The sequence below is a fragment of the Aotus nancymaae genome, unplaced genomic scaffold, assembly GCF_030222135.1.
Source record: "Aotus nancymaae isolate 86718 unplaced genomic scaffold, 86718_ANA_hifiasm-v0.15.2.pri h1tg000033l, whole genome shotgun sequence".
Taxonomy (NCBI): domain Eukaryota; kingdom Metazoa; phylum Chordata; class Mammalia; order Primates; family Aotidae; genus Aotus; species Aotus nancymaae.
Window position 1 is genome coordinate 61,987,258 of NW_026988447.1, and position 25,177 is coordinate 62,012,434.

The 25,177-nt window shown below is 39.7% G+C and overlaps 2 protein-coding genes and 1 long non-coding RNA gene across 4 annotated transcripts in view; 2 read left to right on the plus strand and 1 right to left on the minus strand.

Annotated features, from left to right (window-relative positions):
• Positions 1 to 635: 635 nt before the first annotated feature.
• LOC105706283 (uncharacterized) lies at positions 636 to 25,135 on the minus strand. The gene is made up of 3 exons (XR_001104800.3): positions 22,550 to 25,135; positions 20,048 to 20,193; positions 636 to 2,438 (listed from the first exon to the last, which is right to left on the minus strand). It is a non-coding gene; the product is annotated as an uncharacterized LOC105706283 (long non-coding RNA).
• On the plus strand, positions 958 to 22,871 carry BDH2 (3-hydroxybutyrate dehydrogenase 2). The gene is made up of 10 exons (XM_012436527.3): positions 958 to 1,034; positions 4,520 to 4,611; positions 5,479 to 5,557; positions 8,237 to 8,333; positions 9,655 to 9,763; positions 14,700 to 14,760; positions 16,126 to 16,239; positions 19,433 to 19,491; positions 20,179 to 20,271; positions 22,589 to 22,871. Exons 2-10 carry the CDS (start codon positions 4,540 to 4,542, stop codon positions 22,640 to 22,642), a joined length of 738 nt encoding a protein of 245 aa, XP_012291950.1. The 5' UTR covers positions 958 to 1,034; positions 4,520 to 4,539; the 3' UTR covers positions 22,643 to 22,871.
• SLC9B2 (solute carrier family 9 member B2) overlaps positions 22,971 to 25,177 on the plus strand; it is a 51,583-nt gene continuing 49,376 nt past the window's right edge. Inside the window, exon 1 of one of the 2 annotated variants that reach the window (XM_064384050.1) lies at positions 22,971 to 24,265. The gene's annotated coding sequence lies outside the window, so the exon portion shown is untranslated. Of the gene's footprint in view, positions 24,266 to 24,823; positions 25,087 to 25,177 lie in introns of those variants that run through there. The other variant, XM_012436521.2, reaches the window with a different exon arrangement.

The following is a 25,177-nucleotide window of genomic DNA, read 5'->3' on the forward strand; positions in this document are numbered from 1 at the left end:
TAAGGGATTTTAATTTCCTTCATGTTTTTGTTTTTAGTAATCTAGTCTTAAAGACTAGATTAGAATTTAGCTCAATTCCCCAGAAGGCAAATGGTTTTTCTTCTGCAGTAGGAAAGAATCCACAAAAAACCTCTTCCCCAAACTAATTCCTAATATCCAATCTGTGCTCAAGATGAATCTCTTTCTATACAATGTAAATGGTCACTTAGGTAAAATGTACCCATGAACATTAAAACTAGTCATTAGAAATATTTAACTAGCCTTATAATTTAAGTTTTAAAACATATATATTTGCAGCTTGATCTTCTGTTGACAGTGATTGTCGGAGCCTAGAATTTAACATTTACAATGTCCATTCAGGCACACAAAACACACACCATTATCACACAACTTATTCCTCATGTCTTCAGAGAAGAATCTTCTGCTTCTTTAAATCTTTGGCCCCAAACTGGGACTTTTTGCTGTTACTCGACATGTTCCCTTTTAAGCCTCACCCTGTCATCCAAGTTTCACATTCTCCCCACCCACAACCCCAGTGTAGTCAGGCTCCTGACATTCTGTCACTAACTGTGCAGTAGTATTAGGATGGACTGAGCATGAAAAAATAAAAATCACAACTGTATTTTAAACACAAAGGAATTTTTATTTCTCTCCCCTAAAACATTCCAGGTCAAGTGTCAGAAAGGCTCCAGAATTTTCAGTGACGTGGGTTCCCTCTATTTTGTTGCTCTGCTATCTTCGACACGCAGTTTCCAACTCATCCAATCTTACCTACCCTAGCACAGCACATCCAAAGTAAGCTGTAAGGTGCTTTTCCACTTTGCATCTTCCGCTTGGAATTCATAGTTCTACCTGAACTCCACTAGATGGCAGCACGAACATTCATAAAGTGCTCGGATGGCGCCGCTAAACTCTGAAAGGGTAACTACAAATCCCAGCATGCATTATTAAGCGCTTGACTTGCTTCCGTACAGAGGTCTCAAGTTTGTTGCTCCCACCGGGTTCCGGAGAACGCCGTCAGCTTGCTGCTTAAAGTAAGATTTCCTAATGCTTTCGAAATGAAACTTTAGAAAGAGGAGAGGTTTGTTAGATGTTCTGTTCTGTACGTTGCCTATTTCAAAATTAACCTGAGCAGTTAGATCAGTGTAAAGAAGGGTTTTTAATGAGCTTGAAACTGTCGTATGTATGTCTAATAAAGTAGCCAAAGAAAAGAGGATTCTTACGGTATCCTAAGTGAACACTTTTCTTCCTGGCTCATGAAAACAATGAGTTCCTGAATATGCTCTGTTTATGTCTCCACTAATCAAAAATCAACATTTTGATTCCAACTTTTGGACTAAGAAAGCCAACGTGTATGGTTTTCACATTGGATATATTGAGAGTTGCCTTGTTTTACCATTTCAGGCCATGTTTGCACTCATTTTCTCAAAGAAATCTGTTTTAGTTTGAAATTATGGTTTATCAAATGTTAAGGCTTTGACCCTAAAATCTGGTCCCAGAAAGACAGGAAGGCCAGCTAAGAGGAGGTTTTTCAAAGTGTGTAGAAAGGCTGCTCTGTGCTTCAACAATTGTTCTGGAAGTGCTTCTTTGGGTGTCAGAGATTTCTAGCAAAACCTTTGGAGGCTTTACAGGGCCATACACCAAATATCACTAATGACAGTGTCGTAAAATAGCTTTTTGTACACCATGCTTAGGATCCAAGGAGGGAAAAGATAAAGTATATCCTTCTAAAGTATATCATTCCATGTTGAAAGCAAAAGTTTATCTTTTGTGTAAGAAAAAGATAAAGCAAAAATTCAGTGTATCAAAATCGGTCAGGCACTGTTAAAGCCCAGCTTTCCCATCGCCTAAAGAATGTGAACAAACTCAGAGGAAGTCAGTGGGTTGTAAGGTGATCCCTGCAGCCAGTTCTTACATGATTGTGTTAGTCTGTCCCTCCAGGAAGCCTACTCCAAGATAGAATTAAATGTGTGTGGATTTTATTAGGGGAGATGCTGGTGTGAGAGAGAATGAGGCGAGAACTAGGTGAGGCTGTGAGAGCCATCAGACCTCGATGCAAGTCCACCTGTGAGGGAGGACGAGCAGGAAGACAGGTCGAGTGGAAGCATCCCAGATAGCTGTGCAGTCTAAGAGAGCTTCAGCCAGGTAGTAAGGAGCTTCTTCAGCCAGTCATCCGTTGGGGAGGAGCTCTGTGTCTCCCAGAAATGGGGCTGCCTTAGTGACCATGCATGCTCAGGCATTGGCTTGTTACAGTCCCAAGAAGGAGGCCCCAGAACAAGCGCAGAGATGCAGCAGCAGCTGCGCCTCATTGTCCATTACCTCCTGGGGTGAGTGCCTCAGTGTGTGAGGCACAGGCTCCTGGTGCCACAGTGGGGATTTAGAGAGGCCTGCAGGGCTGTGAGTACCACGAGACAGTGCCATGAGATCTTCCCTTAGACCTGCAACAAGAAGGCCTAGGTTTCAATTCATAGCTGTGAAACACTGGGCAAGCCACAATTCTTTGCAATTAGCCCCATTGGTGATCAGGCCCTACCTATCTCTTATCTCTGAAACACTTCTCCAATCCACCAATCTCTCCATCCCTGCTATTTTCTCCAGCCCTGCTATTTCACCCGTGCCCCTCTAGATAACCCTAGCCACCTCCTAATGCACCCCCTGCTCCTGCCCGGGCATGTTCTCCACAGTGATCCTTCCAAAATATGAATCTGATTATGCTACACCCTTTCCATAAATCCTTCAGTGGCTGTTGCCTGTAGGAGTAACTTGACTGTCACCATGTGGAACTTGGACCAAGTGTGGGGGTTTGAAATGGAAGAGGATATTGGGTATTAAAAAAAAAAAGTTTGGCTAAAGAGAAAACTGAGATAGGTTCAAAGAGAAAGGACTAGATAATGTAAGCCCTCTAGGCTGGGCTAGCAACCTGTAAAGATTCAGGCAGGTAATGGAGCAGAGTGATCGTGTAGGCTCCTTGTGCATGTACTGTAAGCTGGTTCATCAACACCATCCAACTCACTTTTCCCTGTTTTCCACTTTATCAAAGCCGGAAACAAAAGTCTCCTCAAAATTCCTGAAGGAGCTCACTAAATTATCCTTAAAGGGGCATACTCAACTTCCCAACCTCATTGCAGCTAAGAGTGGCCAAGTAGCATAGATCTGGCCAATGAACTGCAGGTGGGAATTTCCGAGAAGGTTTCCTTCATAGATAGAAAGGTGAGGCCTCTCTGAAAGCCTCTTGGCTTTTGCTCCTCCCTTTCTTTTTGCCTGACATGTGGCTATGAGGCCTCGGACAAAGCAGCCACTCTGTGAGTTTGTATGAGGTCAGAGGCACACATTAATGACAGAGCCCAGCAAGAGAAGGAGCCTGTGTCCCTGAAGACTCTTCACCCCCAGCCTCACCACTAACCATTCCTCTCACCTTGTGATCTACAATCCAAGCACTGGTGAAATATCTCAGGCACATCACATTGTCCTTGTGTCAGTTTTTCTCAATCTTTTAGAAATTACTGATTACGCCTGTTAATGCATTCATACTGTATGCTTAAACTTTAAAAAAGAATCGGCAGCATTGTGGGCTGGACTGTTCCCATAGCAAGAGTCAGGAAGTCTAAGTTTAGTTCTGGCTCTGTGACGTTGGGCATGTTTCAGCAGTTTCCTCATCTGCAAAATGGGAGTATTAGATGTGAATTGATCTTCCCATCCTTTTTGTTCAATGAATATCTGAGACCAACTATGAAATTTTTTCAAGAGAAAAGGAAAGACCGTAAGCAACTGATAGTGCAAACCTCAACAAAAGTTTATGGAAGAGAAATCAAGCAGCAGCCCTGAGTAGTAAGGACGCAAACAATTCCATAGCACTGTGTGCAGGGGTGGCGGGGAGAATGATGGTGGTAGTGAGTACTCTCAACACCAGAGGCTGTCCTCTCCAGGTACTGAAGGGTGAGGTAGGCTAAATTCCAGTGTCTGGGCGGGGTGCGGTGGCTCATGCCTATAATCCCAGCACTGTGGAAGGCCCAGGTGGGTGGATTGCCTGAGGTCAGGAGTTCGAGTCTGGCCAACATGGTGAAACCCCATCTCTACTAAAAATACAGAAATTGGCTGGGCGTGGTGGCTGCCACCTGTAATCCCAGCTACTCAGGAGGCCGAGGCAGGAGATTTGCTTGAACCCGGGAGGCAGAGGTTGCAGTGAGCCGAGATCGCACCATTATACTCCAGCCTGGGGCCTGGGTGCAAAGAGCAAAACTCTGTCTCAAAACAAAACAAAAAAGTCCACTGTCTCTCATCAGTCACCACTTCAGTGCGTTGTGCTAAATGTGTTTGATATACAACGCTAGGTATTAAAATAAGCGTTCTGGGAGAATTCAGATGTTGCAACTACTTGCACAGAGGTACTGTCTTTAAGTTCCTGAAGGAGCTCACTAAATTATTCTTAAGGGAGCATAATGAACTATTCATTCTAGATGTTATTGCCTGCACAAGACCATGTTCTACAGTATAACCCATTAAACACACATATCTTTAGGTTAAAACACAGGTTCCGTCATGGGTCGCCTTGATGGGAAGGTCATCATCCTGACGGCCGCCGCTCAGGGGATTGGCCGAGCAGCTGCCTTAGTAAGTTGCTATCTTTGTTGTTTGCTTACTAATTCTTGACGTATTTAATTATGTGGACTGTTGCCATAGCTGTTTACTTCTGCTCTGCTTTTTTTGTTTTTTACTTTCGTGCTTCTGTTGTCTTAAGTTATAAAAATAAATAAATAGGTCACTATTCCTAACCCCAGGCAGATGAAGGCATGAATACCTCATGTTTATTACATGACATCACTTATAAATTTTGACTCTGAGAAATTTCTCTACTTCACTTTCTCTGCTTCATGATAAATTTGCTACAGAGGGCCAACAGGGTTACATAGCTTTCTGAAATTATGTCAATTTAGCTATATAACTATAGAGTTATAAGACAGGTTACCTTTGTCTTTTGGTTTATATCAATTTCTGTTACACTGTATACACCACTTGAGTTAACACTGCACCTTACGTATAATGGTAGGATATGGTTTGACATTTGTGAAAGCAGTAACATACTCTTAATAGGAAAAAATGTTGAAATAATCCATTTTTCTCTTATTATTTGGAGTTTAGAAACTCAAACTCAGAAATGGTATACAGTCTCATTACAGAAGAGCAGTATTTTGAGAGTATTAAAACAGCTGTCACTTTTTAAAATGTTATTTTGTTTGACATTACTTAAAGCGACTGAGATGACAAACACAATGACAATGTATGTCACATTGTTCTAATTAATGATAAAAGTAATAACAATGGAGAGGGGGTAAGACTAGATAGTTTGAAATTCCAGCTGTCTTATAGGGAAAACAACAATGAAAATAAGATAAAGGAGAAAAAGACCACATGCTGTTCTATTCGTCAGCACAGTGTATTCAGGTAAACAAAGGGTTATTTGTACTTTGTGTCTACTAGGCTTTTGCAAGAGAAGGTGCCAAAGTCATAGCCACAGACATTAATGAGTCCAAACTTCAGGAACTGGAAAAGTACCCGGGTAAGCAACTCAGCAGCTTGGACTTGGGGTTCAGTGTCCGCGAGGTATCATAAAGCAATGGCACTCACATGTTCAAAGAAAATTCCTTAGCTGTTCAGCTCCGCTGCGCTGCTTCTTAGATTCTCACTCCCTGAGATGAAACCTATATTCTGTGAACCCATAGACAAAAATCTGTGTACTTACATGCATAAAAAAATTTGAAGACAAATACTTAAAATTATTTATTTGTCCAACACGTTGAGGGATTCCGTTCCTAATTACAAACTTACATGTCCAAATTTACTAGTTATTAGTTTTGATAACTTTTCACTTCTGTGCCCTCCTCCTCCAGGATAGCCCTGTCCAATAGTAATACGATGTGAGCCGCATGTGTAATTTTAAAGTTTCTAGTCTCCACATTAAAAAGAAACAAGTGAAAATTAATTTAATAATATATTTTATTTAATCCAGTATATCTAAAATATTATCCCAACATGTACTCAAGTTAAAAAAATTAATGGAATATTTTACTTTTTTCTTACTAAATATTTTATTTAAATGATTAGAAGTTTCTTACAAACTTCAATCACTAATTTTCTCTTCTTTGAGGTATAATTGAGAAATAAAAATTGCATATGTTCAACATGATATTTTCATGTATGTTGTGAAATATATATGACTGTGAAATGATTATCACAGTCAAGCTAATTAACATATCCATTACCTCATTTAGTTACCTGTGTGTGTGCTAAGACTACCTCGGATCTACTCTCTCAGCAAACTTCAAGTATGCATTCTTATTAACTATAGTCACTGTGCTGCATATCAAGTCTTATAACTGCAAGACTGTACCCTTTGAGCAACATCTCAATATTTTCATACTAAATCTTTAAAATCCATGTGTATTCTACACTTGGAGCACATTTCATTTCAGACTAGCTGTTTTTCAAGAGCTCGATAGCCACATGTGGCTGGTAGCTACCATACTGGACACAGCTCAGCCCTAAAATCACACGTCATCATGAGAAACCCTAAGAGATACTCAGATTATTAGGTGTGCACCACCACTTCTTCACCCACTGAACCAAACTCCAACATCAAATGATTTTAATTATAGTTTGCCCAAAGAATCAGAACAGAGAACCTATTTGAAAGTTAACCCCTCCAGCAAAATAGAACAGGTTACATAATTAAACAGAAATTAGTTTTTTGAATTAGTTAATTGAATTGGACTATGTTGAATTATAATTCCAACAAGTCAAAGTAAAGAGGCTGCACTGGGAAAGCACAAAGATAAGGAAGTATTTTTGAAATAAAAGTTCAGTCTTCCCTTTCTTTTTTTTGAGATGGAGGTTCACTCTTGTAGCCTAGGCTGGAGTGCAGTGGTGCGGTCTCGGCTCACCGCAACCTCTGCCTCCTGGGTTCAAGCGATTCTTCTGCCTCAGCCTCCCGAATTGTTGGGATTACAGGCATGCACCTCCACACCTGGCTAATTTTGGTATTTTTAGTAGAGATGGGGCTTCTCCATGTTGGTCAGGCTGGTCTCAAACTCCCAATCTCAGGTGATCTGCCCGCCTCAGCCTCCCAAAGTGCTGGGATTACAGGCATGAGCCACTGCACCTGGCTTCCAGTCTTCCCTTTCTTTATTAATCTTTTCTTTCTATATTCCCCCAAAATAAAATAAACCATATACATATTATTTATAGTATATATTATAAACAATAGTATATTATGTGTATTATATATATAATACATAATTATGTATTAATATATGATGCATATATTTCTAATGTATGTGATATGTATTATAAATGATAATATAGATAATATGTTTATATATTATATGCAAATATGTATTATAATATGTAAACTATATATTATAATATATATTATAATTATATATTATGCACATACATATACATATATAATATACATGTGCATAATACATTATGTTATAAATTATATATATTATGCACATGATAAATATTGTATATATTTATAATGATGACTGCTGCTTTTGTTAGACACTGTTTAGAGTTTCTTAGTAACTAGTACGGTGTGTATCTCTCAGGTTCCTGCCATGCCAAATCTCTCATGTCTAGCCTTCAAGTGTGTCATCCATTCTTCTGACCCCCTCATTGCTTCTCCTTGCATTTTACTCCAGAAATACATGTATTTGACTGGATACCTTTGACTAACAGAAAATAAATAATGGAAATGACATAAAGGGGAAGCTCACAAATAGAAACAGTCTTTTATTGCACAATCCCTGCTCTTCACCCCTCACTCAGACAAAATTCAGCATTACTGTATAGGAACCGTCAACCCAGTCTCTGGCAGGGGAAGGATGGGCTCAAGTGAACCCACTTTTAGTTAATACTGCTGGCTTACTGAGAAACAGCTAATGTTCATCAGTCTCACTTCACTATAAAGCCATTACTCAGAAAGGACCCTTATTATTCAATATGGAAAATGTACAGAGAGGAAGGAAGGGGGATGCATGGGTTACTGGAGGAGTCAAGATGGGACTTTATGTTTACTAATGAGATTCTGAAGATTCTTAAGACCCTAGTAAGAAGGTCAGCAATCTATGAAGCCTAACTGGATAGATAATGCAGTCTTCACACTTCACACTTCAAAAGAGCTAAACCTTCAAGGCTTAACACTTTTAGGAATAGTGCCTTTTGTTTTATTTTTCAGGTATTCAAACTCGTGTCCTTGATGTCACAAAGAAGAAACAAATTGATCAGTTTGCCAATGAAATTGAGAGACTTGATGTTCTCTTTAATGTTGCTGGGTAATTCATAACTTTTTAATTTCACTTTCCTTACAGAAACTTTTCTATGACTTTCATTCAAATAATTTTGAAAATATGGCAAAATCACTTGTTGTGAACCATGACATATTCCTTGGGAAATATGGGTAGATTTTACACAGCATTTTCATGATACATAAGATTCAGCAGGTAAGACAGCCTTAGAGTTTGACATGATTTGGGGCAAATGAAGTCTACTCAAGACAGCTGGTACTGATACAAAGCTGTATTTTGTGTCACAATGTATGGAAGTTAAATTAAAGCAATAATTTCTGATGATCTATTTTATAAATAGTCTGTCCATCCTCATATAAGAATATACTCAGAAACATGAAACCAATAGTTAGCAAAGTTAGTTTTTGAGCATCTATTAAATTTTCAGCCATGTAGGGGATGTTGAAATACACCATGTGGTTCCTGCTGTCATGAAATCGACATTCTGATTGAACTGGCAGAAGCGTGGTACATGGAAGTCACAGCCAACAATATTTTCTAATTAATTACATAATTTGGGTCCAGAGGACCAAATCAATAAAGCTCTCAGTGTTTAGGAAGCTTCCCTCAGAAAGCATAACTTGAAAAAGAGTGAAGGCTACTTTAAGGGTTTGTTTTGTTTTGCCTTAATGTCGCTCATACAACAGGCGAACATCTCTCGGTATGTTCACGTTAGGACATAGCAGTATCACTTTGCTGCTGACATGTTGAGACGCTTGTTTTCCTGCAATTTTGATTTCCCTGGAGAATTCTAAATTGGTGCCACCTGAGGGCACTGTTGCTCTTGAAATAGAATCATAGGAATCAACTAGGCAAACAGGGCAGATGTTTTCTCTCTTTTTTTTTGAGACACGGTTTGCCTCTGTCCCCCAGGCTGGAGTGCAGTGGAATGATCATAGCTCACTGCACCCTAGAACTCCTGGGCTCAGGTAATCCTCCCGCCTCAGCCTTCAAGGTAACCGAGACTGCAGGTGTGTGCTACCGTGCCCAGCCCTGTTCTTTATTTGTCGTTTGTTTTTAAATGGCATTGATGTTTCCAACACAATTAGTATAAAGCTTCTTATGTTCAGTGACCATATTCTTGTTTGGAAAACAAGAAGGGTCTTGTTTTCAGATGACATTTCTAGCTTAAGTTGTTGGGATTCTTATTAATATGATATACTAAGCAATAATAAGTTTGAATTGTTTAAAATCTTGATAAGGAAAGAGACAGTGGTCTAAGTCATGAGGTGACAACAGAAATAATCAGCAAATGGAACAGAAAAATTTTAATGGCGATGATTTCCCCGTTGTTTAATCACGCTTCTAGTTTTGTCCATCATGGAACTGTCCTGGATTGTGAGGAGAAAGACTGGGACTTCTCGATGAATCTCAATGTGCGCAGCATGTACCTGATGATCAAGGCATTCCTTCCTAAAGTAAGACCACCACCACCACCACCAGGCTAAGCACCACGTCAGGTCTCCATACTGGGCACACAGAAAGGACCCTCACATGTGCCGAAGAGTGATAACAACTAACGTAATGATTAACATGCATGGAACATTTATATCAAGGCATTTCACATAAATTAACCTATTTAACCTTCCAGTTCATCTACTCAAGGAATATTTATCAAGCACTTTCCACAAGCCAGGCTCCATTCTAGGCACAGAAGACACATGAGTGAACTAAACAAAGTGCCTTCTATAAGGCAGGTGCCATTATTGAGGGTGTGATGGGACAATTAGTAATCAAATAGACATAGAATATGTGGCGTGGTTGTTAAGTATAATGAAGAGAAAGAAGGTGGGATATCAGTGAGGCCCCTCTGGACTCCACTGCAAAGGTGAAATTGTCACAGCAGTCCAACAGAAGTGAGAGAGCTGATCATTCAGGTGTCATGGGAGAGGATTCCAGACAGAGGTACCAGCAGGGAGGAGCACAGGACTAGAATGATCCTAAGAGGTAGGTACTGTTTTCTCATCCATTGTTCAGAAAATGAACAAGGTCACACAACTAGCATGTGGTTAGAACCAAGATTTGAAGCCTAGAAGTTGAGCCCCTTCATGAATTTCCGTCTAGGCTCACACTGTCGAGATGGACATACCCCATTGCTTTTCTCTACCCTGAAGCTTCTCCCTTCGCTCTTGTTTTGATCTGAACCACAGTGGTAATGGGCAGGTGAGGGACAGTGTGTGCTCAAGAGAGCGTTCCTCCTGGGCCTGCTTCCCTTGAATTCTCAAGCCTTCGCACAATGCATCAGTGTTTTAAGTTTTATTTTATAAACAAGCATTAAGTACCTCTTGGTATAAATCACTATATAAGGTGTGCCAGGGGAATATAAACATGAGTACCATACATCCCTGACTTCAAATGAGCTTATAAACCAATAGTAGCAGACAGTGCAGGCTGAGACAATGAAAGGGGTTGACTGAGTACAGAGCCAGCTCAACTCAAGGTTGTAAACTGAACTTAGTGAAATGCAGAAGAACCACTTTTCCCTTCCATCCCAACTGGATTCGATGTTCTGTCCACATCAGGGCAGGAGAGCTTTGTTAATGGCACAGCAGGGCTGATACTCTGCTCTGAATATTCAACCCAATGTCAGGAAGGGTCCAGATGAACATTAACAGGAAAATTAGAGAAATTAGTAAACTTAGTAATGAAGGAAATTTTAAAAATCTACCTGTTTAGTGCCTAGAAGGGATCTTTGGGTGGGTCCACAGAATGTTGAACTAGCAAATTTTTGTAACAAATTGTTTTTTAAAATGTAAGTTGCTTTTTTAGCCTCTTTGGAGTTTATGAGAATCTATATTATTTGGAACACGAATGTATTTTTGAAGGCGGATCCTTTGCATAGGTTATAGGGGTGGAGCAGAGTCTACGGTATAAGAGGAAAGCTTAGGTCGTAGTGAGTAAGACTGTTGCACATGCATGAGACTCATTTGCAAAACCAGGCTCTAAAGTGCTTTGCAAATTTTAGTAAAGTAAGTAGGTATGGGGTGCAGTGGTGCTGAAATGTAAACTTCTGTTAATTTTTAAAATATACAAACATTAACTTGCAAACTAGTGATTTACAACATCTTAACAATGATCCGTATGAGGCAAAATCACAGATTTGTTTAAAAAAAAAAATCTCAAGAATTGTTCATGGCAGGGATATGGTATTAGACGGTTCCAGTGCCACTTGTTTAAAGTGACCCTGACAAAACTGAATCCTGGTCTGGGACTCTATCATCAAAAGTCCTTAGGTACAGTCTGAGCCCTGCCCCTAATTAGCCATGTGTCATAGAGATGGCACTTGTACCCTCCCAGTACATATTTCCTTTAGCTAAAAAATGAGGATAATAGATTATACAATCACTTCCAGCCATAATTATCTAGGAGCCTCTGTATCATTAACTATGATGCACATATCCCAGGTCAGAACTTGCCAGGGGAAGCTGGGATTTGGAGTCTAGGCGGATCTGGAAGGTCAGCTGATCAGAACTTAGGAACACTCATAGGAAATTTTTGTTCATGGATAGAGACACAGGAAAGCATTCCAAGACTGGAAGATCAATCAAAAGGCAGAGGACAAGTTGACAATACTTTAAGACAAGGTAAATGCAGAATCCAGGCTCCACCAGAAGAGAAGACCCATTAGGGCAAAGATTTGGGGATATCTTTGTTATTTGGGTTGGTTGGTTTGCTTGCTTTCCCCCCGCCCCTTGCTGTATCTGACAAGAGTCTGTAGCATATACAGGTGCTCAGCAAACATTTGTCAAATGAATAAATGAATCAAGGTTGTTAGTCAAGCTGGACCACTGGAGACGTAAGTGGTCAGTTCCACCAGGGTTAGGGGCTAAGCTCTGGCGAATGGAGACAGAAGGGCTGGGTCAGAGTAAGACTAACTAGATACAGCTCGAGGAGATCGATCCTAGAGAGCAGTACTATGTACCAGGCACTTCACTTTACAGTCATGCCTGCCAGAGAGGGCGATTGTCTGAGGAGCCAGGGAGAGCCTGACACCATGAGGACAGCTTCTGACCTGGACTAGGAAGGCAGCATAGGACAGGCACAGACTATGGGCTCTAGAAGCAGCAGAGGGCCTTGGTTGAACTTGGCTGAATGGATAGTGTAAGTGTTAGGGGCAGCACTGTCTCTTAGATGGCTTTATTCTAAGGTTTTGCCTGAGATAATATGGCATTTCTCTAGAAGACTAGAGATTGAACCTACTTAATAACCCATCTTTATGTATTAAATTGAGGTATATGTATTCTGTATGTATTTTACATGGGGTATGCTATTTGCTAAACTGGATAAGAAAGAACAATTTTAAGGCTCACTTTTCAACACCATTACACTTGACCAACATTCCTGATCCTTTTTATGAGAACCCCAGTTCATTATGGTCCTCTTTATTATGTAAGACACACAACTGAGTTAAACGTTGTTTTTTCACCTGCTGTCTTCCTTAACTTGGTTGGGTTACAGTCAGCCTCTCCCTGTATCCATTAGTCCATTCAGCACAGTGCCTTGGGATTATTTTAGATTCTGCTTTTAGGGGCAATTAGTAGCTAATTCTCAAAGCAAAATCAGAATATCCTAAGAAATCAGATCATCTTGGCCACACCAGTCCCAGATCCATTCAATCATTCACTTTCCCCTTTCCTACACCTCTTTTTCTAAAAGCTACTAAAGAAATTCATCCCAACAGAAGTCATGTTTTTCCCTAGACCCTTCACACTGCCACTGAGATTTCCACATACATGTAATAATTAGGAAAGTTTGGAAACATTTTTAAATTCAAAAGTTTTCTTTATTATATTTATTTAGGTCTGGGACTGGGCCCAGCAATCTGTGTTTTAAACTAGCACTTCAGGAGATTCTGATTCATCAACATTTATTGACTGCCTACTGTGTACACTGTCTAGGAGGACAAAACAGCCAAAGACCCTCATCTTAATAATTTCACATTTTAGTGGGGGAGTTCTGAAGAACGCGTTCTTAAGAAACGCTGCCCTAAATTGGTGAGGCCCACCCTCCCTGCAGCAACCATCTACCAGGTCCTGCCCATCCTGCCTCTGCCCTCTCCTCCTCAGCTACTCATAGATGTGTCTGCAGCTCCGCTTCTAGCACTCCCCCTGAATCAGCTTCCAGTGGTCTCTGGGCACCAGAGTAATCCTTGTCATCCCAAGTCTGAACATGCCACTCCTCCTCTGCTTTTCTTTTTTTTATTGCATTTTAGGTTTTGGGGTACATGTGAAGAACATGCAAGATTGTTGCATAGGTGCACACGTGGCAGTGTGATTTGCTGCCATCCTCCCCATCACCTATATGTGGCATTTCTCCCCATGCTATCTCTCCCCAACTCCCCACCCCCCACTGTCCCTCCCCTTTTTCCCCCAACAGACCCCAGTGTGTGATGCTCCCCTCCCTGTGTCCATGTGTTCTCATTGTTCAACACCCACCTGTGAGTGAGAACATGCAGTGTTTGATTTTCTGTTCTTGTGTCAGTTTGCTGAGAATGATGGTTTCCAGGTTCATCCATGTCCCTACCAAGGACATGAAGTCACTGTATTGCCTTCAGGGTAAAACTCAGGTTCTAAATTCAGCCCTTGCTGACCTCTGTAGCCTCATTACTTCCACACCCTGCATTCCAGCCAGACCCAGCCCCTCCTCCCAGTTCCTAACGGAAACTTTATGCCTGTGTACCCACTCCTCAAAACATCCTTTTATTTTATTTTTTCTGACTAATACTCTAGTGTTCAAAGTCATCTCATATCCTTCCTTCTCAGGAGGTCCCCTCTGAGTGTTGCCCAGCCTGAATTGCTCCCTTCCTGCCCTTACCCTACTGTTAGATCTCTGTGGAGGTCTTTGCTGCCCTTGACCTCTGTGGAGGTCTTTGCTGGATGTGAGTTATGTCAGCCACTCTAACCAGGCTGGTTGCCTCCTGTAGGCAGTGACTATGTTGCTTATCATTGAATCTCCTGGACCTAGCAAAATACCTGGCCTCAGTAGGTACTCAAAAAATATGTGTTGAATGGAGTAAGTTTCCCAACATCAGTAACACACAGTAACAATTAACATTCACATTTCATTTAACTCAGCATTCATTTGTAGTCTCGCTGACATTCTTGTGCCATGGGAAGGTGGTAATCCCCCTGGGAAATGCCAGTGAGTGTGGTCACATTGCCAACATTTCCCAGCAATAGTTGATGAGGTTTCGAGTTCACTGTTAAGACTCCTTAATAGTGAGTGCTTAATGTGACTAGCTAATACAGTAATTAAATTTGTTCTGCAAACGCTAAGAAAATGCCAATCTTTTTAAAAGGCAGGACTTTAGCCCACAAAATGGATTCTTTTTTAATATCTGTTTTGTTTTGGCAGATGCTTGCTCAGAAATCTGGCAATATCATCAACATGTCTTCTGTGGCTTCCAGCATCAAAGGTGAGTCTGTCTCCTTCTGAGGCCGGCGATGCTGGTATATGCACATCATTAAGAGTGATGCGTTGGGAACGGGTCATAGCAGAGATCATAACTTCAAATTATTGAAATAATTTCAAAACTGCTTTTTTTCAAAATTGGTATTAAGTTCCATAACGATTAATCTAATTTTACCACTGGCATAACAGCTAGTTATGCTAGATGTGAGCCAGTGCTAAAATTAGATTACAATGTGGGTTTTGTTTTTTTGCCTTTCCTTTTATTCTTTCTAATAGATTTGGAAATGAGTATCAGACTGGGAGAAGGAACCATTTAACATTTAATTAATTTAAAATGGTATATTGAGCACCAGTATGCGCTCTGCCCCCAAAAGAATTCACAGTCCAAAACCAGGAGCAAGGCAGCAAACATCATCTTCCCCGTGTGATGATATATGACAGAGGTTTGAACAAAACGCTGTCACAATACAGGGAAATAACTGCTGTGAGTTTGTGGAATGCTTCACATAGACAGCTGATCTGAGCCATCAGCGAGACGTCAAGTTGAAGGACAAGGACAGCAGTACAAAATGTGGATTATGTCATGATCTGGGAGAGTGGGATCTGTGAGTTTAAAATGAAATAGTTACTGCTGAGATAACATTTCTTCTCTTTGCAAGGATACACGTATTAAGCATACACAAGAGAGGAGTGTAAAGAAGTGCCTAGGCCTCCTGTTTAATTATTTTGCTTTGTTCTTTTTTTTTTTTTTTTTTTTTTTTGAGACAGAGTTTCGCTCTTGTTACCCAGGCTGGAGTGCAATGGCGTGATCTCGGCTCACCGCAACCTCCGCCTCCTGGGTTCAGGCAATTCTCCTGCCTCAACCTCCCGAGTAGCTGGGATTACAGGCACGCGCCACCATGCCCAACTAATTTTTTGTATTTTTAGTAGAGACGGGGTTTCACCATGTTGACCAGGATGGTCTCGATCTCTTGACCTCGTGATCCACCCGCCTCGGCCTCCTGAAGTGCTGGGATTACAGGCGTGAGCCACCGCGCCCGGCCTTTTGCTTTGTTCTTAATCTTTATTTTCTTTTGGAATCTGCCTAAGAGTTATAGCAACTGGTGATGAGAAACTAAAACTGGTCCCAATGTTAAATAAGTTCAGCATTTCAATTAAGTCTCAATTAAGTTGTCCCTATACTGATATTATTTCCCTAGATCCAGAAACTGACTCTATTAAAGGAAAAAATCTGATACCGATCTTTTTAAAAAGGAGGAATGTGGGAGAAAGTGTGAAAATGGCTACTGGGAAAACTCATTTGTGTTACCTTTTAAAGGAAAATACACTTTTTATTTTTTCAATTGTTGAACCTTTCCTCCACCCTCAGGAGTTGTGAACAGATGTGTGTACAGCACAACCAAGGCAGCCGTGATCGGCCTCACAAAGTCTGTGGCTGCCGACTTCATCCAGCAGGGCATCAGGTGCAACTGTGTGTGCCCAGGTGAGTAAGGACTGCAGGGCTGGGAACTTGGCGTTTCTGACACTGTGTTTGCCACCGTGAAAGATAGCTACAAAAGTTTGTTTACTATATGTTACACTGTACTCTGAGGAAAAGTTCAAAAAAAGGGAGTTGGGGCTGGGCTTATTAAGATAACAGTACAGTTGTAAGTTGAGAAGGAGATTCTAAGTCATTGGGAACGGGCCACAGTTGCAAAAGGCTTAAATGCTACAATTCAGAATCAAGTAGCTAAGAGACATAGTTGGCCAGACTTGCTGTTGGGAAGCAGACCAGAGTTGACCTTTGCAGGGTAAAGATATCAAGGGAAAGATGAAAATAGACCATGCTTGGCCGGGTGCGGTGGCTCACGCCTGCAATCCCAACACTTTGGGAGGCTGAGGCAGGTGGATCACTAGGTCAAGAGATCGAGATCATTCTGGCCAACATGAAACCCCATCTCTACTAAAAATACTAGAATTGGCTGGACGTGGTGGCACTCGCCTGTAGTCCCAGCTACTCGGGAGGCTGAAGCAGGAGAATTGCTTGAACCAGGGAGTCGGAGGTTGCAGTGAGCCGAACTCGTGCCACTGCACTCCAGTCTGGCAACAGAGTGAGATGTCAAAAAAAAAAAAAAGAAAAGAAAAGAAAACAGGCCATGCTCACAGGACAGCAGGAAAAACTGAGGGGAGCCTCCCAAAACACAAGGATCCACTAAAATCACTTGAACCACTGGGGTGGCCTATAAATAAAAAGGGGGCATTAACCTTCCTTTATGCTATAAAAAGAGGGCCAGCAAACCACAGCCTACGGGCCACATCTGGGTCACCACCTGTTTTGTAAGCAAAGTTTGACTGAAACACTTCCACAGCCAATTTGCCTATGTATTGCCTATAGCTGTTTTCATGCTATAATGGCAGAGTTTAGTTTAATAGTTGCAACAAAGAAAATGACTCTCAAAGCCATAAATATTTGCTACTGCCTCTTTACCAAGAAAGGTGTGCTGATCCCTCATACAAGGGAAGAAGAAAAGCAGAACTTTATCTTAATAAATGTGGCTGTGTCTCATTTTCTCAATAACTGTAGATGTGTTTATTAAATTGATAGCCACTTTTACCTGGTTCTACCAATCTAAAATGAACATAGGGTATCTAATAAGGATTATTAATGTTCTTTAAAAAGAAATTAACTATTGCATATCCAGGATCAAGGTTTCCCTCAGTTGTGTACAATTGATATGAGGCAGGGGGTGTGAAAGGGAAACATTTCAATACAACCTGGGACCTTTCACACCTGAAGGGCATGCCAGAATTTAGGGAAGGAGTTCACAGAGAGAATTGTAATGTTTAGAAAATCTCACAGGAGATTTTGATTGAATATTCATTTGAAACCCACAGACTCAAAGAGGGAAAACTAAACATCTCCCAAGCTACAAAATTTCAGTGATTGAGATGTTCTGTTTTATTTTTCTTGGTACAGAAATGTAAACACAGATAACACTAAGACAAAGAAGAATACATGAGAGATCATTTCAATGGGTTTTGAGGTACACCCTGATGATACTTGAGTCTAGCTATTCTTGGTGCCATTTACCCAGTGGAAAGAATGGTAAAATGATTTGGAAAATGTGGTTGTGTTAGCGACTGGACTTATCAGAAGGTTGGAAAATATGTTATCAAACTCTTTGGAACAAGGAACTAGCTGTGACTCAGTAAACCAATGACAGAAGAAAACCTGAGGCGGACTGAGTGTGTCTGGCATGGTGCTGATGGCTGTATAGTCAGAAATCTCCAGCCAGACTTGTGTAGACCCTGGCATAGTATGTCTGTGCCATGGACACAGCTGAACCCACTGACACTGGAATCCTCTAAAGGCATGGGCTTGCTCTACAGTTTTTATTGAATAGCCATTAGTACCAGTCAAATGAAGACATGATGTTCACTCACCTCAGAGGAAGAAAGCTGTTAAAGCTGTAAGGATTTCGAGGAGATTTAGTGAAAGCTCGAGGCGCACACTGGTCGTAAAACTGTGGACCTCAAGGAGGCTACTGAGGGACGTGAGGAAAACATTACTGAAAATTAGATAAAAGGGGATCTTTGTCATACAGTTTCAGAAAATATATCAACACTGCTGCCTGTAGCGTGAAGGAAGGTAGAAGGTGTTACTAATGAACTGGGTGATGTAGCTAAGGCGATTTCTACCCAGAGTCTTGAAGGCACTGCCTGCTCACAGTAAAATGTGACAAGAGACAGACAGCGTAAATAGGGGTTCCAAAAAGGAGCTAGGCTTTCCGATTTTGAGCTTCACCAGAAAAAACAGCAAATGATGCTAAAATTAAGAAATGTTTTCTGAGCAAAGATCAAATCCATGGCGCTCTCAGGAACGTGATCTAAGGATGACGTATAACTGTAAACCCATTTGTTGGAAGGGTCACATCATTTGCCAGAGTACTGTTTAGTCTGAAAAAAAGGCCTCTAAAGAGAATGTACAGTTTATATGAGTTAATAAAAAAGTCTGGGAACTTGCTCTAGGAGACCAAAAACTAAGTGGAATTTTAAATTTTTACTGTTCTTTTTCTTTTTTAAAGTAAAATAACTTTATATTATATTAAATTATAGTTTTGATTAAAAACTTGAAACTGCGGTTAAAAGTAGGAATTTGAAACAATGAAAACAGGCAAGGTGATGAGAAAAATTTAGCGCCACGTGAATTACCAAGGACCATGGCAGCCGTGGGATTGTCCCCAAAGATCCCACAGTGAACTTGACAGCAGAGAATGATTTTGAGATCATTGAGTCAAACTGGATCCTTAAGCTCGCATAGTGCTTGTATGATTTTATCTACATCTAAGGGTTACTGTGAGAATTAGCTGAGATAATATACATATGAAAATATTTAAAATCCATAAAGCATTATATAAATGCAATGTGACTGAAATATATGTCCTTGAGAATGCTGGGTGATTCACCAGAGTCCCTACAAAGAATCATAGTCTGTTTTTAAAATCAAAGAAATGTTATTGAAGAAGTTATAAGTCTATTAAATAAGAGGCCTCAGGCAGGCAGGTGTGAAGTTGCCATTTTAAGTCAAGGAAAGGAATCTCACTGATTGTTTTATCATATGGAAAGGAAGTTTTTAGTTATTGATTTCTTTTTCAGTTTAAGCGAGTAACCAAGCTGAATATCTCCCTTTGATTTAGGAACGGTTGATACCCCATCTCTACAAGAAAGAATACAAGCCAGAGGAAATCCTGAAGAGGTATATCTAGCATTTAAAATGTATTTAAACCTTTGGTTAATAAATGCCCTCTTCCATACCTATAGCAGACAAATTCACAGAGACAGAAGGTGAAATGGTAGTCACCAGGGGCTTAGAAGGAGGGAAATGAGTAGTTAATGCTTAGTGAGCAAGAGGTTCTGTTTTTTAAGATGAAAAGAGCTCTGCTTGGGAAGCTGAGGCTGGGGTGCTTGAGCCCAGGAGTTTGAGGTACAACAGCGAGCCATGATCACAGCACTGCACTCCAGACTGGATAACAAAGCAAGAGTCTGTTTCTAAGAAAAAAAATTAATAAAATAAGAGTTCTGGAGATGGACAATGGTGATCATGGCACAACAGTGTGAATGTACTTAATGCCAGTGAACTGTACACTGAAATGGTTAAGATAGTAAATGTTATGTTATGTATACTTTACCATAACCTTCAGACATGAAAAAAATAATGCCCTCATCTTTAATGGTAGCTTTCTGATCCGTCACAGTATCTGTGGGTTTTAGTATAACACAAATAATTTGAGTAACTTTGGCAAAAGACTCACCATAACCCTAGTTGATTATTCATCAAGGCAGCAAACCAGTGGATTCTCTTGCTTTGACTCTTTGGAGAAGATGCAGGTGAGCATGTGCAGCTGCTCACATCGCTGATGTCTGGTATGGTCTCTGGTCACAGGCACGGAATGATTTCCTGAAGAGACAGAAGACGGGAAGATTTGCAACGGCGGAAGAAATAGCCATGCTCTGTGTGTATTTGGCTTCTGATGAAGTAAGCACTATTCTTTCCAAGGACTTCATTGTCCTTGATCACATTTGGCCACAATTTGCTCATCAAAATAATATCATTTTAGAGAGTTTATGGCATATATATGCTAAGATGCTACATTTATAAGATAGGGATAAATTCTCATCTAATTTGCTCAAAGAAAGACCACTTTGATCTGAGCCACTAACTCTTTCTTATCCAGCTTTTCCATAACATCTTGAAGCAAACGAAAGTGCTCAATTTTCTAAGAGACAGTTCCTTTCAAAAATTATAATCGGGGAAACCCTAATTAAATGTAAGTCAACCAAATAAATCTCTAGGATTATAAGAGCTTTAAGTGACATGAGGAGAGGATTAAGCAGATTTGTGTTCAGTGGACACAGAATTGGTGCGTGGTGTTTTAGTTTTACTTGTGACTTGTTTGGGAGAATCCCACTGGCTGTCTTTTCTCTATTAATTCTTACCTGTGGCTGGGCACAGTGGCTCACGCTTTGAATCCCAGCACTTTGGGAGGTCAAGGCAGGCAGATCACCTGAGGTCAGGAGTTTGAGACCAGTCTGGCCAACATGGCGAAACCCTATCTCTACTAAAAATACAAAATAACCAGGTGTGGTGGCGGGCGCCTGTAATCCCAGCTACTCCTGAGGCTGAAGCAAGAGAATCGCTTGACCCTGGGAGGCGGAGGTTGCAGTGAGCTGAGATTGTGCCATTGCACTCCAGCCTGGGTGACAGAGCGAGACTCTGTCTCAAAATAAATAAAAAAAAAAATTTTTAATTATTACTTGTTCGTCATCGTGTATGGAAATTTCCAATTTAACCTCTTCCATTTTCCATCTGTTTAACAGTTTTTTTCTTAATGGCTATTGTATACTTTTAAATGGCTTAAGATGAACGCAAAAACGATGTTTATAAGGTATAGAGCACAGGAACATCCTCCTCTGTTTTATGTCTTTGAATACTATATAAACAAGGAACTGCAATGTGTGAGAAGGGGGAAGGAAAGGGGACTGGCTGGGAGTGAGGAGGGAATAACTGATAGCTCCTCTTCCCAGTAACTTGGTGCACACCAGGTTGTTGGTGAATGTGACAGATACAGGGGTTGAAATGTTTCCGTGACAGCACAGTTTCTTCTCAGAACTTCTCACGACTATTGACAACAATTGTTAATAGCTGGAGAAATTAATAGACAAATGTTTAATGGAGAAGTACATGAACCTTTGTGATTTCTCTGAATCCATATCTTCAGAAAAGTTCATTTGATTTGGGTACTGCTGATAAGCTAAATTACTGCTGATAAGCTTAGTTAGCCAGAGCTTAGGTCACAAAATATTTGGAAGAGTTCTGGCTTAAAATGTGCTACAAAAGTACCTTTGGCTTTTTAGAGGTGTCCAGAGGAGTTTATATGTATAACAGAGCTTGCCTTTTAAAAGAACTTGGGGGAGCTGGAGGCATTTCTTTGGTAAAGTGCCTAATAACTCCCTAGTTCACCTACTGTATATTACCAGCTTTTATATATTGAACTCTTAAAATTTCTCTATTTATTATGATTGTCCTTACTTCCTCTTCCATTGTTTCAGGCTTTAGATGAATTTAGAACTGATTGAGTCTTTATTATCCATTTTAAGTTAAAAGATTTTTAAAGTTCTACCAAAAAGATCACTTCAGCCTTAATTTTTAGAAAATGAATAATTTATGGGAATAAACCAGTAATTATTTTTTAAATCCTTTAGTTTTATAAAGATTTGGATGTCTGAAACTAATATAGAATATTTGTATAGCTTAATAGATATAGTTATTATTATTCATGTAAATTTTTAAAACACATTTAGTATGCTTCAGCTCCTGGAATTATCTACTTATATCGACCAACTAAATATATGCTGTCTTTTTTTAAAAAACTGGTCATTAATATGACCATTTTATGACTGACACACATGTTCAAAAGTTTATTAGTGGCATAAAATTTAGCTAGTTTTGAATAGTTCTGAGTTTTAAAATGAAAATGTGCATTTAGCCTACATCCTAATTTGGGAAATGGCTATATATCACCATTCCTTAATTTTGGGATTCTGAGACCAAATACCTCACAGTGACATAAGCCTGGGCACCAGCCAGAAGCCATTTAGTTCCAGATCACAGAACTCAGCAGTTCTGAATCAACCCAACTTTAACTTGGATTTCCCTGAATTAAGTGTCTAAGCGACGTTTCCTGTTAGGACAAGAGTAAATTGTATAGTTAGCCTCGTCAGAGGAAAATTTGAAAATCCAGCCTGTATCAAACCTGGTTAATTGCTCTGTCCCCTTGTGTTTATCACTGCAGTCTGCTTATGTTACTGGTAACCCTGTCGTCATTGACGGAGGCTGGAGCTTGTGATTTCAGGATTTCGGTGGTGGGAGGGAAGGCAGCCGCTTCCTGTCCGCAGTGAACCTGGTTATGAAGAAAACTCACCAATCATCTCTTTCCTGTCAATGACATGTTAATGAAAATAAGCCCTTTTTAATAATGTCACTGTTTGCAAGAGTCTGATTCTTTAAGTATATTAATACCTTTGTAATCTCTTCTAAAATCACTGTAAGGAAATGAAATAAAAGTGTTGAACTCATTGCAAGAGAAGAGTTTTTAAAATAAACCTCAATTTGTAAGAGTCTGTCTTAGTCACTTTGGGCTGCTACAACAAATTACCATAGACTGAGTGTCATAGACAACAAACATTTCTTTTTCAGTCTGGAGACTAGGAAGTGCAAGATCAACGTGTGAGCAGATACGGTATCCGGTTAGGGCCCACTTCCTGGTTTGCAGATGGTGATCTTCTTGCTACATCCTCACATAGCAAGAGCAGAGAAGAAAGCAAACTCTTATGTGTCTTTTTAAAAGGACACTAATCGTGTTCATGAGGGCATTACCCTTATGACCGAATTACCTCCCAAAGGCCCGCTTCCTAATGTATCATATTGGGGTTTAGGATTTCAACACATGACTTTGGATAATACAAACATTCTATTGCAGCATATAAAATTAAAATGTAAATATGAAGAAAAAAGGGTTTTTGGTTTTTTGGTTTTTTTTAAGGAAGAAGATAGTAATTTCAGGACTAGGATAGCTCATGCCTGTAATTCCTGCACTTTGGGAGGCCAAGGCAGGAGGATCACTTGCTGCCAAGAGTTCAAGACCAGCCTGGTTAACATAGGGAGGATTGCTGAGGCAGGAAGTAATCATGTCACCGCACTCCAGGGTGATAGAGCAAGACCCTATAGCTAAATAATAGTTCCACTTTATTCTATTTTTCATTGTTCAAATATTTTTATATAATTCTGCATTGTTCTGTACGTAGATCCTAATGTTAAAATTTTACACCATCATAAATGAACAGCAAAGGTAGGAAGGTGTTTGACTTCAATAACATAGTTAAAGGAGTAAAGGAGTTCTAAATTGTCAATCTGTTACATTATGAAAAATAATTCAGTGTTTATACTTTATGTCATCCCTTATTAAATACTATTTTCTCAGTCTAAACAATCTTTATTAAAATAAGCAATGGTACATGACATGGGCCTAAGAAATATATAGTTAGCTAACTGACAATATTTCAGTTTGAGGGATTTCTTTTTTAGATTAAGTACAGATTTCTCCAGGGTAACAGACAAGAGGTCATAAAATTTGGACATAGTATCTGGATAAAAAAATGTAAATTTAAATATAAATCATATAACAGGAAACATGAAATTAAAGAAAAATTTTCAAGAAAAAGTTTGTGGCTAATAATTCTATAACACTGTCAGGGCAAAGTCTTTTCATTTTAATTTAAGGGTTTTATGTTTGTTTTTTACTTGTTGCAGCCTCAAAGGACCAAATGGCATGATGTAAACTGAGATAATAAATGTGGTTACTCTTAGCTGTTTTTCTTAAAACTTTAATATTAACAAGGAAAATTTTGAAATGGACAATGAAAAGACAACACTTTATGTATGAGGAAGAATATCATGCCGTTGATGAAAGGTAGGTTAAAATTCACACAAAAGGATATTTTAACTAGCATTCCGAAACAGTCCATTGATTATAAGAATAGAATATCTCTGGGGTTTTGGACCAGACATTACATACTGAATTATGGATAACTTTGGTTTGTGACCTAGACCAAGTCACCCAATTTATCTTGGATTTTAGTTTTCTGGTTTGTGAAATTAAGGAATTAAGCTAAATCACTTGGGTTTCTTTTCGTGTATCATAATCAAAATGCTGTAACTTCTCTAGAACACTGACTCTTTCAAATATGCTGTGAAATACTTTATGCTGTGAGTAGGTATACATGTATAATATATGTATAGCTGTGAACAAATTCTAAAAAATGTACAATGCATTCTACAAAATGGGCTCCAACATTAACAAATGCTCTAAGTTAGTCTTTTGTAGAGCTGACCATAAAGTATAAAACATGTTTATAAATACTATCAGCAATAAAAACGAAGTAAAATCTAGCCAAAAAATTCAATGTTCCCCGAAGTCATGTTAATCAAATCAGGTGATATATTAATGAAGGACGTAAGACTAAAAGGAAAAATATGTATCATTCCTGTGGTAAGAGGAAGCTGAATGCCACTAGAAATTTTTGCAAGCTTTAGGAGAGGAAGAGTTCAGTTTAGGAAAATAATCGTTTCAGATGATCTGAAGGGTATTGGATGGAACCTAGGTTCATCACAAAAGAGGACGTGAGACAAAAGAATGAATGCTTTCTGTCTGGTGGAGAAATTTGAGGATAGTCTCCCTTGCCTGAAAAGCGGTGATTAAAACTGGCACTTGTTTACAGGAGTGAAAAACAGGTAAGGGGTGCGCGCGTCTACACACACAGAAGAGGAAATAAGGAGAAAAGGAAAACACAAATATGAAATAACAGTTAAATAGAATCACACT